This window comes from Elaeis guineensis, chromosome 13 (assembly GCF_000442705.2).
Source record: "Elaeis guineensis isolate ETL-2024a chromosome 13, EG11, whole genome shotgun sequence".
NCBI classification, from domain to species: domain Eukaryota; kingdom Viridiplantae; phylum Streptophyta; class Magnoliopsida; order Arecales; family Arecaceae; genus Elaeis; species Elaeis guineensis.
The window spans coordinates 3,903,901-3,918,598 of record NC_026005.2 but is presented as its reverse complement, the minus strand read 5'-3'; the positions used below and the strand labels follow the sequence as shown (position 1 = coordinate 3,918,598).

The window sequence follows — 14,698 nt, the reverse complement described above, 5'->3', positions numbered from 1 at the left end:
TTTGGTTGGCTAGAAAGATTTTTGTTACATTTTTTAGACCGTCCACATCACGAGTTGTTTATATTCTTCTAATCTAGCCAAGCTATTGGCCAAACCTTTGACTCACAAGCTTGGCTGTGTATTTTCATAAGATTAATAGCAGCAATAAAAAACACCAACAAAAAAAAGGGGCCGACACAAAGAACCCAGAAAAAGAAAAGTCCAAAATGTCTGGTCCAATTCAACGATGAGTGGAGCTCGCCCCACCATTTCTGACTAGGATTTTGATAGAGAAAGATTGAGAATAGACAAAGTTTGCATCATGGCTTTCCTAATCATTATGCTAAAAGATGTTTGAGCCATAATATTCATAGGATTGAAATCGATCGGATACCAGCATATCTGTATCTATATTTATTTTATCTGACGATTATAAATATGGATATGGATATCATTCGAATACAAAAATTCGTATCCATATTTGTTTTAAACAGATACAGATATAATTTGATACTGAAAATATGAATATAACTTAGATAATTAAACTTTATAACTACAAAATCAAAGATATTACTAAATAGATGATAAATCAAATTAATAATATATTTATATGGTTGTATATTTTTTTAAAATTAATAAGTATCATATAAAATTATATAAGGTTACATGTAGATTTGGATATTCGGATATGGATCAGATAGTTTCTATCCATATCCATATTATTTTTCTTTGATGGATATAGATACGGATGCTAGTCAGATTCTCAAATTTTTATTTATATTTGATTGATTTGAATACGAAATCAGATCCAGATGGATAATATCTATACTTTTTCACCCCTACATAAAATTTAATAATGGACAAATGGTTGGATTAGAATTTAGAAACAACTTTTCTAATTGTGGCAGTGCACAGTATTACAACTTCTGTTTCTACGAAGAAAGGGAGTAATCCATACATAAATATAGTAAGTAATAAAATTAGCATGGGCAACATCATATTTGCAATAAAGCTCCTCATTTAGCAAGCCAATTAGCCGGTGTATTTACCTCTCAAGATATGTATCTGTCATAGAAAAATTGACTTAGTTGGCATATGTGAAAATGTCTAGTAGCATCAAGTTGTAAAAGATGCTTGCAGTGCTTTATTCGCATTCTATCAAATCTCCAAACCTCGAAGTTTAAGAAGCTAAATTGGCTCAGACCAATTCGGCAATTTGGACAAAATCAGGATCACCTGAATGGTTTTTCCTCGAAAAATGACCTTTGTTAGCTCATTATAGCTCCATACAGTAATATACCGTGACATCAAAAGGCATAACATCAGAGATCTTATATTTTACAATTGATATTGTATTCTTAAATACTATAACACGCATACATGTAAACATGCACATACTTGTGTGCACATATATGTACACATTACAGATAATACATGCAATATTTAACAATGATATTTAACTATCAAGTGACAAAGCAAGCAAAAATTACTAGTATAGTGGTTGGTCATAATTAATGAATATATCTTGTAATAATAATTATTATTTTTGAAAAATCATTTATGTTAGTTGCTGGCTAACATTAGCAATATATATAAAAAAAATAAAAAATAAAATGGGTAACCTTGTATCTAGTACCTTGCATTGATGATATGATAGGAACAAGCATGTAAAAAAGATGGCAGCAGAATGCTTAACTCGGCTGGATAATTTGGCAATGCCACTTATATTGTACACATCAGACTGTTTAGAGGCACAATTCATGGCAATGATCCATGTGTCTTTTTTTAACCAAAGAGAAATCCATATTTCCAAATTGGCTGGTTAATTTTTCTCATAGATTTATTTGGACAATAAATTATCATTTACTGCAAATACAGAAGTTCCCACTAAATCATAAAATTAGTAAACTATAATGATTTAGGAAGCTACAGGAAACCACCACTTTCCATCTTTTTCATCTCATACTAGCACATTCGTCTAAACTTACCATATGGCCTTAAGTGAATAATAAATTTGACCCATATTTTTCGAGTCAGATTTGGCCACCCTCAAATGGATCTCCACTCGTATCCAATCCAACCTACATTAAATAAAAAAAATACTATTAAATAAATTGAACGGTTAAATGTGATCTGGCACTTTGAAATTGTAAAAGATTATAAGTTATATTTTTTGAAGATTTCTGTCCTATGTATCAAATAATAAAAAAAATATAATTTAATATTATATATTTTTTTAAAATTTTCAATCATTTGATGTATAGATTATAAGTTTTCAAATTACAAGATTTTTAATTTGCGAGTAGTTATGAGCTAATGGATGATGCTTAAATGATTCGGTATCAAATCAGTGGTCGAACGCGCATTAACGCACATCACGTAAACTTTTATCTGTAGCGGAGACACACCCGATACCTTTCCGGATCTCGAGCCTCTCCATAGTACAGACAGCATCACGTGTCTCCGCACTCGCGCTCCGAATCATCTCACGTGCCAAAACACGTGTGCTTTCCCACCAAGACCCAACCGTGTGTCACCACGTGCCGCTTCCGATCACGGAAGCGCCATGTGCGCACGTCGGCTCCCATTCCCATGTTCCGCAGGACCAAACAAAGCTAGCGCCATCGAGACTTCCTTCCACGGTGTGTGCTTTCGGTGCATCGGCCTCCTAACGTGTTCCACCATCCGTGGAAGGCGCATCATAAACAGGCGCATCGCTTCGCCGGACGACAGCCGGAGCGAGCACTCGTACAACACGAGGTCCTCACAGACGCGTATTTATGCGGACAGTTTTGTAGAGGAAAAGTCACAGTTTGGCTCGAAAGAAAGAAACACCGATGATGTCATCCGGTCTAAATCAGTATCAAAAGGAAACACCGATCGGACGGCTGTGATCGGTGCTCTTCCTGTCCTGGTCGGAGCCGGTGGGGGGACGGAACCCGCGAAGAACGACGTCGGAAGGAATATCGAGCTTGCCCGCAAGTCTCCGAGGCCGAAAAATTTCCACCAACGCTGCAACTCCCAGCCATTCGACGCCCCACAGTGACACCACAAAGATCACCAAGCTATAGTGGGCCCAGTTTCAATTAAGGACACGTGGTATCAGATCCCTTTTGGTACGAAAGTTGGGTCCATTAGGTTTTTTAGCGAAAATTCCTTTCCCCATTTCTACCCCTCCCGCACGCTGGGTTCGCTTCCGCTGCTCCTCAGGAATTTGCAAAACCCGGACCTCCTTTCCTAAAATAAGGGATTACAATTCTCTCGTAGGTGCTAATCTTTGTCTTATTTGGAGAACAAGATAATAAATAAATTCCAAAAGGAGCAGCAGATCTAATTTCAGGCCTTTTTGGTTCTCCGTCACTACCAAGGCAAGCGTTATGCTCTCTTTTTATTCTTGCTCTCTTTTTCCTGTCTATTCTCTCCTCCTCTCTTCTCTTCGGCGATATCGACAGCGCCTAATCGTGTATCGGCAACGCTGCGGAGGGATCACCACCGTAGGGATCTGCTGAGTCCGATCGAGGGCCGTTGGATGCGAAGCCGACGGCGGCGGATATATGAGTAGGAGTCCCGTGGAGAGGAGGGCGGGGAACGGGAGCTGTGTGCCGGCGAGGGCGCCTGATAAATGCCCTTCCTGGGGGATCTAGGGCGCGCCGGGGCGGCGCTGGTGCTCGTCCTCGTCGTCGGGCCGGTGCTGGCCCTGGTGGTGCGGCGGAGATGGCGGCTCGCGGTAGCTCGGCAGGAGGAGGTCCGGCGGCTGGTGCTTCTCGCGGCAGAGGAGGCCGAGAGGGCGGAGATGGAGGCCGCGCTTGCTTATGCGGCAGAACCGGCCGCCGTAGAGGCGCCGGCTAGGCCGGTATGTGCAGTTTGCTTCAGCCCCACCACGACGAGGTGCTCTCGGTGCAAAGCCGTTAGATACTGGTCAGTGGGCACAAAATCTTCTCCCATCTTTAATTTATCCTGTTGATTTCCTCGAATTTTATGTACCTGCTGGTGAAATTGGGCTCTTGTTTGGCGGATTTATATGTGGTTCCAAGAATTGGGGATGTTAATGGGGTAGAATTAGGGTTCCAGTGTTCGATTCGTTCAATTGGGGATTCTTGGTTTCTGGGAAATTGGTTCATAGATCTAAAAGTATGCCCCTTTTGTTGTTGCAGAATTGCACCGTAGAACCAAATTTGGTTTGATGATGTTATTACTTGTTAATAGAAATTCTGCTGTCATTGTTGCTAGAGATTTTGCTTTTTATGTTTGAGCAGACAGCAATACTTGAGACCGGTGTTTTGGAGTCTGAGATAAAAACCAGCGCTAGCCGGCATATTAGCAGAATAAGACAATTGCTGAGATGCAGTGAGATGACAATAAACCAAACGACTGTTTGGTATCAGGCACATTGCATTGCTATGAATTGAGAAGATGAAGCAAAAACTGAGTTTTCGAGAATACCGTATGAGATTTTTGGGGATCAGAAAATTAACATTATGTGCGTCGGTTGAATGGACAAATTGTGAGTTTAAGAGCTAGCCAATACACTACAGCAAAAGATTTCATGCTGCTGTTTTAATGCAATGGCCCCTTTCTTGTGGAATCAATCCTTTTTAACTAGAGTATGATGATTGGCTTCTTATTTATCTTTAGTGAATGAGCTTGAAATCTAGGTTTTGATTGTTTGTATTTTTATGCATTAACTTGCTACATTGAGATCTGCACCTGCTTTAGGCATGCATCTCTCAACTCACGAGCGTTCTAGCACGTATGATGAAAGTATTGCATTCTTGATCAAACTAAATCACTTTCATCCCAATAACAATAGCATCTTTTTTGTTAGTTCCTGGATCGAGATAATTTGCTAGTTAATCTGTTGTGAAAATTCCATTAAATTTAATGTTCTATCAAGTGCGACATTAATCTATTTGAGCTTTTCTTAGTTTTCTGGCTTCCTATCACTTTTTAGTATTACTAGCTTGCATATGTAATCCAAGTCTCTCATGGTTCTTTTCCACTTCATTTATTTATGCTAGAAGTTATGATGCAGCAGAATACACTAGGAAGTCTTTTGGTTTGGTAAGGATAATTTTTAATCATGAGTAAGAGAAGTGTATTATTGGCATAAACTAACTTAAGGTATCATATAAATGCCAACAGTAGATTTTGCATGATTTGTCTCAGTCAGTCAGCAATCTACTTAGCGAAGGTAGGATCATGCTTAGCAAGTGGATAATTGTGAACACAAACAGTAATTTTATCAAGTCATAATCCACAAGCCTCCTCTTTTAATCAATAAGGGGTTTGAGACAATCAATTTCGTTCGTGAAGGTAATGCTTTTACTTCAGCATTGCATATTTCTTAATTAATAGCGTTGATATTAAAATAAAAAAATAGGGCCATTACCAAGTTATGGTCCTTGCAATCTAGAGCATGGGAAGGAGCAATCTGGGGACAGACCTCACTTTTGGCTTTTTTAAATAAAGTAGTTGTCCTAGGAGTTGAAAATGTGGCATGACACTTGTCAACCTAAGACCTTATGCACCTAGTACGATCCCTATATTAAAATAAAAATATAATGCAAAAGGAGAAGGATCATAAAAAATTAACAAATTTATCAATCATATGGAAAATAGTCAATGAAAGAAAGATTGGTCTCATGTGTTTCTTGAGGCATTCCTTTCATTGCATTTCCATGTTGATTTATCCAAGGAAGGGTACATAGAAAAGCATGTTTTTTGTGTAATCACCACCTATGGATACAAGCATTCACTAAGGGGGCGTTTGGTGCATTACATAGGTAATGTTGCGATGGTAATGTGATTGCAGAGGAAATATGATTACCTGATAAAATGAAAGAGAATCCTACAATGCAGTGTTTGGTACGTGCAGTAATATTGTTGTAAAATAACAGAGAATCCTACGTTGCAATGTTTGATATACAATTTAGATTACATGAAATATAAGCTAATTTTTCAAAGTACCTCCATCTTTCTTTATTGATTATTGTCTATTCTCTATAAGGATAACTTAATTTTGGGGTCCAACCATTTTCGGTGACATCACCAGTCGAAACCACCTATTATGTTTTTTTTTTAATTTTCACCAATCGAACTACCCATAATTTATTTAATGTATATTTTAATTTATTTTGGTGGGGGTATTTTGGTTCTGAAGTTATCTTGTTGCAAGATTGTGGGATTGCAAAATTATATGTAATCACATAGTCATCTCCCCTTAGACAATCAGATTACCTGTGAAAGTAGCGAAACAAACAGTGTAATCTGATTACCTGTTGCAAAATTACATGTAATCCTAAATGCCCTCTAAAGTGTTTCAAGCATGGAATGCTATACCATCATGAATAGTTTGGGATGTAGCGAGTCATACTAGGGGTGAATCAGCATGGTTCTACCCCTCGGTTCAAGAAATCTAGCGAAATAGGGGAGATGGAAAAGGAGAGAGATGAAAAAAGATGGGGAGGGAGAGAGAAGGGCGGGGAGAGAGGGCTTTTGAGGCACCTCTCTAGTCGCACGATAATTGGGCGGAGTATTCTCCCTCCCTCCCTCCCTTCCTTTCTCTCTCTCTCTCTCCCCTCCTCCCTCTTCCTCTCTCTTTTTAATGAAACAAGGGGCCACCCCCATTTTCATGTGGCCGGAGGAGAGGGAGCTCGAAAGCTCTATCCCTCTCTCAGCCTCTCCCTCCTTTCTCCTGCCCTTCCTCTCCCTCTCTCTCTGTTTTCCTCTTGCATGTGTGATGTTATTAAATGTGTTCTACAAATAACCACCATAATAGGCATTATCTTATCAACAAGCTCCTAGTTCAACCCTTTTTTTTTCATTGTTGCAGCTCTGGCAAATGTCAAATCATTCACTGGAGACAAGGCCACAAGGAAGAATGCCGTCCTCCATGTGTTGAAGATAAGTATGACGGCGGAACAAACATTTCTGATCTGAAAGGAGTACCAGCCAAACAATCCATTGTATCTGGCAACAGTTCAGAATTTGAAGAACAGCCACATGCCAAAGCAGTTGAGACTTCTCCAAAGAGACCATCATCTGAGTCCAACTGCTCTAGTAACATTCTTACTGAAGACAAGCCTGAGGATAACCCTTCTATGGATGCATCTGAAACTGAACACACTTCTGATTCTTTTGCCTCGCCAGCACCTAGCTGCTTGACATTTTCTGGCATCACGGAAACCTCTGATGATGGTTCTACCAGCGAGGAACCACTTCTATCCCATAGTGCTAAGCTAGGTGTATCTTCAACTCATGATACTTCTCCTAGCAGCTTCAGAGTAGCAGTTGACATTAGTAACATGAATACCAAGGTTTCGCCTTCTGAACCTGCCAGTGCAAGCATTCCTGAAAATACTGTTCCTTGGTCGAGTAACTCAAAGCAGAATGTATCCACAAGTAAAACTGAAAGCATTGAATGCAAGTCTAGTGCTCATTCAGGCATACCTCCATGTTCTTTGGACACTGTTGAAGGTGATATGAATGTAGATCGTGGTGCAGGGAAAGATAATTTATCCTATTCCCATGCATGTCAGGAGGATGAATGTGTTGAGCTAGATGTTGAATCTTCTTCACAACTGTCCAAGTTCCCTGGGAAGAATGATCCCTTTAGTACAAGTCCTAGAAATGAAGATTCTTTGCACAGAGCTGCTTCATCAGAAGGAACAGCTGAACTTGAGCATAAGGAAATGCAGACTGTGGGCACTGAAAATTCAAGTTGTATTGCCAGGAGGAGCAATGAGATGTTGCAAAAATCTACGAGTTCAAAATCGTTTAAATCTGCTTCTTCTTCTGCAGTTGAATTATCTTCTGATGGTAGTAGCCACACAATTGGAACTGTTAAATCCTTGAAGGTTGATAATGCACCAGCAATTCCTATTAGATCATCCGAGAGTAGAGGTTCTATGCCAAATGGTCTGACCACATCTGTGAAGAGAGTTGTTAAGCAGTTTACATCTCCAAAAGTTTCAAGGCATTATCCATCAGAAGTGGTAAGCAATATATCAAATAAATCTTAATGGTATTAGTTCGCATTCCTTCATGTCTGTACATGCATGTATGTGTTTAGTTTCTTACTCTGGTTTTGGTGAGATTTATTGCATGTGTACTTTATTTGTTCAGATGCTTTTCCCATATGATCTCTTCATCAGACTTTACAACTGTGACAAAGTGGAACTGCGCCCTTGTGGTCTTACTAACTGTGGCAACAGGTAAAGGATTTTGCTGCTGTAGATAAAATTTTTAGAATGAATATGTGTGTGTGCTGATGCAGATTAGCTTTAGTCCTCTAAGGTTCTTATCACTGTCTATGTTCCATTTAGATTGAAACTAATTCAATCAAGTCACTAGTACTTGGGGTTTTAATGACCACCTAATTCGTCAGTTAATGTTTGTTGTCTAATAAACATAATTTTTTTTTTATTGGTGCATTTTTCCTTTTCTTCTACCCTCATGTTTTATTCAACTTGGTTAAACACTAAAGCTTGTGTGCCATCAAGTTTTGTTCGAATATATTATACTGTTCTCCTGCATATTGCAAGATTCTTGCATATCAGAAACTGGTATCCACAGGAAGATGGTGTCATTCTCTCAATATATTTAAGAAGATCTCACAAATTCCTTTAGAATGACAATGTGAAGTACGTTGTCATGCACTATGTATGACTATTAGGTCATACCTTTCCTTGTTTAAATCATTTTACCTTTATCCATTCATCTCTTGTCCAACGGTGTACATAAGCAGCACGACCAATTCTTCAATGGCCAGGTCAATAATGCATATCTAGGATTCTTTTCATTGCTTTTCATTTTAATTTATAAGCCATGACATTGTGATATGATTGGCTCAATATAAATGCTGATGTCTGTTTATAAGGCCCTGTTTATATCAGAAATGTGATCAATGTAGTTTATCTCCTTTAATGTTTGTTCATATTTACTGCAGCTGTTATGCAAATGTTGTGCTTCAATGCTTGGCATTTACTCGGCCACTTACTGCATATCTTCTTGAAGGACTTCATTCCAAAACATGTATATTTTTCTTCCCCTGATTTCTTCTTTACTATTCTATTTTTAGTTTTAATATTAAAATGGTTAATCTTTCATTTTATTAAATCTGTTCTTAGGTCCAAAGACAGAGTGGTGCTTCACCTGTGAACTTGAAAGACTACTGCTGATGGCAAAACAAGGAAAATCTCCTTTGTCCCCTTCTGTAATTCTCTCTCATTTAAGCAACATTGGTAGTAGTTTTGGTCATGGAAGAGAAGAAGATGCCCATGAATTTTTAAGGTGAAGTTCCATCATTTTTTAATGGAAAACTATGTTTCATATCATATGATTTCAATACCAAATTAATAATAATTATTTGGCATGATACATGAGTCGAAATTTATATGAATGTGGACAGTATAGAATTCTGTATTTGTTAAATGTTTAATAGATACATAGGAAAAAATAATTTGTTGAATAATCAATGACAGAAATTATTCAATTAGTTATTGCCAACCTCTGGTTGTCTCTTTCCTATTTTAAGATCATTCTAGAAAGGGGTTAAAGGGACCTAAAAGGTGTTTGAGGCTCTACATTTTTCACTCTAGTGAGATGACAAGTTGCCTGCAATCTAAAAATGGCAGGTGGGATTTGAGTGGCAAAGATGTCAGACATGTAACATCACTTACTGAAATATTATACTGTTAACTCAGCAGGCTGGTCAATGTGAATGCAAACCAAAGTGAAAAACCATTCATGAAGGTGATTATATCTAGATTTATAGGTGGAGACTGGATTAGGAAGGTAACCAAATATTTTTTTCATCCTGGAGAGGTGATTTTGAGGATTTTGAGCAATTTGGCATGTGCCTAGGTTTACCTTCAGAGAAGCGCCAATAAAGTTTAGCAATAAAAGTGGAATGCCTTTACCATGTTAATGGCTGTTTTACTGTAACTAACCACTTGCTCTATTACATGGGAGAGGGATGCTATTGATGAGGATACCTGATGGAGTTTAAGGAAATGCAGTAATTTGGTGCCTAAATTACTCTAAAATCTCGAGGGATTTGGAGTTTCATGGAATGCTAGGTCATGCTTGATCTTGCGAGCAATTTCTCAGCTTATTAATCTGTGTTGAACAAATGGTACTGGAGCCACGGAAGTATCTTTGGCTCAGTGTCTTGAAAATGATGTTCTACTGAGGCTCCATTATTTATTGATGTTGAGATGGTCCACTGTAAACCTTAAAATCTAATCCCCTTATACAGGGAAATATTCAGAAATGGGTTGAGAGATACTTGTACAACCATATGATTTGAGGCTCAAGTATTTACTAATGATGGGATATTCCCTTGTAAAGTCCAAAATTTGCTGGTCTTATTCAGGACAATCTTTAGAAGTGGATTGGGAGATAATAGTAACCGTAAAGCCTTGTCCCAACTAGTTGAGGTCCGCTGTATCGGTCCTCATTTGTGAAGCTTTGCAATTCAAGATTATTCCTGATGCAATTTCAAGCTTTTCCATATCCTTCCTCATGACTGCTATCTATGTTACCTTTGATCTTTCCCTTCCTTCTCGACATTGTTCATTAAAGTGCCTTGCTTACTGAAATCTGTTATTGCCCTATGCACCCCTACCATGTGATTCATGGAATGATGGAAGATATTTCTCTCTTTTTTGTTCTGATATATAAGTTTTGCTGGGAGCTTTCCGTTTATTTGGACTTTTTAATTGTATTTCACTGATCCTTTGTTCTATTATTAACATATTTCTATCTTTGACGTGTCTGCTTTCTCTTTGTCTCACTGTACAATTTTTCCTTTTTCAAGGAATATTTTGTGGCTGCTCATGGTTTGATTTAAGCACATATCTCGGTGGAGAGGTCGGATTTTTTTCAATACATGCACTCACTGATTCAATATAATTGATATCTTGGCCCTTATTGTCTCAGCCAATATAATTTGATATAGCCCAAAACATTGGCCTATGTGGTATCAACATATCGGCTGAGATTTCCTAACCCATTTTAAATTAATTTCTTAATTACTACATATTCAAATTGACATATTCAAATAGTAATTAAACCTGAATTTGTTTGATTTTCTGAGATTTTATCTTCTATATCCTTGAAATATTTGGCTGAGATCCTCGAAGATCTTAAACCTTCCTTTTGGGTCCCAGTTTCCATCTTGACCAAGAAAACCCTGTGATCGTGGTCTCAGCCACAGTGATGGCCGAGATCTTCCAATTTTAAAAACTTTATCTGTGCTTAGATGAGTTTGTGGCTTTCTTTCCCCTTGCATTTGTTTAATATTTGATGAGGTGCCGCATGTTACTTATGCTTTGGCCTCTGATGGCTCAGTACAACTTTCAAAACACATACAGCAAAGGAATTCTGGCGGGTGGTATCTTTCCATTTGCTGAAGGCTTGAAGCTGACACCCTTGTTCTTCATGTGTCTGCCTTTGTCAAGGATTTCTGAGATGAGAAATGTCTATCAAATTTGGAAATTCTTAAATGACTTTTAAAGTTAAATTTGACGATTGCTGAGACCCACTCTACATAAATGGATCAACAAAAATGATGTTCTGAACATGTGTAATGGTTGAGAACCCACCCCCGCCAACCACCCCCCACCATCCTTCTCCTGCTTGGGGTTCCCAAAAAGAAGGGGAAAATGGGGGAGAAAAACAAATAAACATACAAAAACAGTATGCTTTGGTTGCCCGCACTACATGATTATTTTCCACCTGTTCAATTTATTTGGTTGGGAACATGGAATTTATGCAATGCTGAGAAATGACTTTTTTCTTGTCTGTGTTATCAAAAGCGTTCAGGAGCATAAGTTTAGTGATATGTTTCTGCAGGTATGCTATTGAAGCAATGCAATCAGCATGCCTCAAGGAAGCTGGGAAACATGTAACTGGCCGATTAGTTGAAGAGACAACACTTATACAACTAATTTTTGGTGGTTACCTGCGGTCAAAGGTAATGTTATCCTAGATTTTTTTTATAAAAAATTTTATATTTGTTATGGTTCAATTATGAATACCATATAAGAATTCTGTTGCTAGTGAGACAACTGGTGAAATGATAATGACTAGTAAATGCAGATAAGGTGCATGAGATGTCAAGGAAAATCTGAGCGTTGTGAAAGAATGATGGATCTTACTGTCGAAATAAATGGGGACATTGGTACCCTTGAAGAAGCACTATCTCGTTTCACAGCTACTGAGATTTTGGATGGAGAGAACATGTACCAGTGTGACAGGTGCATTGGTTTTTATTCCTAAGAGATCTCCACTTAGATCATCTTTTACCCTTTTTGTTCATTAGTTTGGATGTATCATATATTTCACCAACCTCCATAGGATTTGGAAAATGAAGATGCAACTTCCTCCGTCTGATCTTATGTTCTTACTTTGCCTGGCTACACATTTAGTTTCTGTGTTGAACACAAGTTGATCTCTTAGACAGTATCTGAAATGTCATAGCTACCAAGTTTCTTTTTTGGCTTATTACTTAAAAATGACCTGATTTATATAGAGCATACTGAATTTGTTCCCTTTGTGGGGAATAATGTGTGTTATCTGCAGCTTTGAACACTCTGTTGTAGTTACATCTGAAGGTATTTATATTGACTAAACAGGGACTTTTGTGCTTTATTTGTGATTGGCTGCTTCTTTCATGTTCTCAATAGACCTTTATATACAATTCCTTGATGTATGTTTTTAGTATGCCCTTTCATGATGATCTGCTATGACAACATTTTCTTTCCCTAAGTTTTGTGATCTTTATTTACAACCCTTTACCATATTCCTTCTGTTCTTTGGCAGGTGTAAATCATATGAGCGAGCAAAAAAGAAATTGACGATATTGGAGGCTCCTAACATCCTTACTATTGCATTGAAACGTTTTCAGGTAATTATTAAAAAGCTCAATTATGTATGTATCAATTTAATCTTGCAGTTGTTATAGGTTAGCTTTGTTGTATTTTCTGAATGAGTTAAATTGGAGCACAAATTTGTTGTCTAACAACTAATTCAATATCTGGTCCATTCCTTTGCTATACAGTCTGGTAAATTTGGCAAGCTCAATAAATCTATCCGGTTCCCAGAGTACCTGGATTTAGCTCGTTATATGAGTGGAACAGATGACAAGTTTGCCGTTTATAGGCTGTATGCAGTGGTGGTTCATCTGGATATCATGAATGCTTCCTTTTCTGGTCACTATGTGTGTTATGTGAAGGATACACAGGGCAAGTGGTACAAGACTGATGACAGCATGGTATGCTACTTATTCTAGAATTGTTCTTTCTGAAAAATCTATAGCCACAGTTATTCTGTTATGGTGTAGAGATTGCATATGACTGGTTATTTATAGGTGAAGCTACTTTGGGCAAGCTTTGCATTCATTAGTTTGATCGTCAGTTTTATTCTGTTTCTTTTGCAGTTTATTTTGTTAAATATTTTTTCCTAAAATGATAAGATCGGTAAATCAACACTAGCATTGTCCCATCACTAAGAGTTTATCTCTCACCATTTGGCGCGAGGCTATTCAAACTTGATGTCTATCGATGTACTATGATAACAGGATTCATTTGCTGCTGTGATATTTCAATTGCGGTTAATATTTATACTGTGGGAACCTTTGTGACTTAAGAAGAAAGAAAACAAAAAAAAACAAAAAGGAAAAAGAAAGACAAGGAACAAGCCACGTGATTGAATTTATATGGTTGTTTGCTCATACATAAACAACAAAGTGTCTGAATATCTATTTATGTTATGTTTAGGTGAAATCTGTGGATCTTGAAAGGGTCCTATCAAAAGGTGCCTACATGCTTCTTTATGCAAGGTAAAGTACATCCGGGGAGAACCACTCTTTAATCATTTGGGTTTTTCTCTTCTAAACATACCAAATTTGTTCCTTAATCAGGTGCTCACCTCGTGCTCCAAGCTCAATAAGGAAAGCAATGTACCATGAGCAACTACAGAGAAAAAAGATCAAGGAAATGAAAGCAAAACCCAATTCCATGCATTCTCAACGTGGTTCATCAATGGCACATCGGAGGAGCCTGTTTCACTCACAGCGCTCCATGGATGATGCTGCCAATTTTCAGCCATATGATCTGTTTGATGAAAGAATCCGTCCTCCCAACATGGATTCGTCCAGCGACAGTTCTTCCCTTTTCAGCTGCTCGTCTGAAGGTTCCGGGAGCACCGAGAGCACGAGGGACTCGATCAGTACCGATGAGTACTCTGAATACATATTAGGAGAGTCTGATCGGATGGGTTGGAACAGTCCTTTAAGAGTTTCCGAGGACTCGGATGGCTTTAACCACTCTCCTTCAAGTACCCTGAGAAGCAGCAATTCCACATCGACTCTCAGTTCTTCAGGATGGGAAGCAGACCAGGTGGTGGTTGAGAGGATTGGGGATAGGAAGCCGCAGGACAGCAGAGAAGGGTTTTTGGAGGGCAATGTTGGCCCTTCCTTGTTGTACCCTGACCCAATTAAGCAGTGTAGAAAGTTAACAGGAGAATGTAGGACTCCAGAGACTGACCGGGTTAACCCTAATGAGGTGCAGCCCAATATGTTATTTAGAAGACAGTCTAAGGAAAGAGCAGCCCAGACATTTTATTGATAGGTTTGGGTTGTACAGAAATAAGGTAGCTGTAATATTATCTTGTTCAGTTCGAAGAAATGAAAAGAATGATAGGTTTTTCTTTCCCA

At 38.3% G+C, this 14,698-nt stretch overlaps 1 protein-coding gene across 1 annotated transcript; it reads left to right on the top strand.

The window, feature by feature from the left end:
- Positions 1–3,397: 3,397 nt before the first annotated feature.
- On the top strand, positions 3,398–14,698 carry LOC105060585 (ubiquitin carboxyl-terminal hydrolase 17). The gene is made up of 11 exons (XM_010944361.4): positions 3,398–3,897; positions 6,812–7,973; positions 8,104–8,192; positions 8,927–9,012; positions 9,108–9,270; positions 11,836–11,956; positions 12,082–12,239; positions 12,805–12,889; positions 13,043–13,255; positions 13,761–13,822; positions 13,904–14,698. The coding sequence occupies exons 1-11, from the start codon at positions 3,602–3,604 to the stop codon at positions 14,607–14,609; spliced, it is 3,141 nt and encodes a 1,046-aa protein (XP_010942663.2). The 5' UTR covers positions 3,398–3,601; the 3' UTR covers positions 14,610–14,698.

Coding starts and splice junctions, on each gene's coding strand:
- LOC105060585 (XM_010944361.4), top strand. CDS start 3,602: ATGCCCTTCCTGGGGGATCTAGGGCGCGCCGGGGCGGCGCTGGTGCTC. Junction 3,898..6,811: donor TGCAAAGCCGTTAGATACTG/GTCAGTGGGCAC, acceptor TCATTGTTGCAG/CTCTGGCAAATGTCAAATCA. Junction 12,890..13,042: donor TTGCATTGAAACGTTTTCAG/GTAATTATTAAA, acceptor TTTGCTATACAG/TCTGGTAAATTTGGCAAGCT.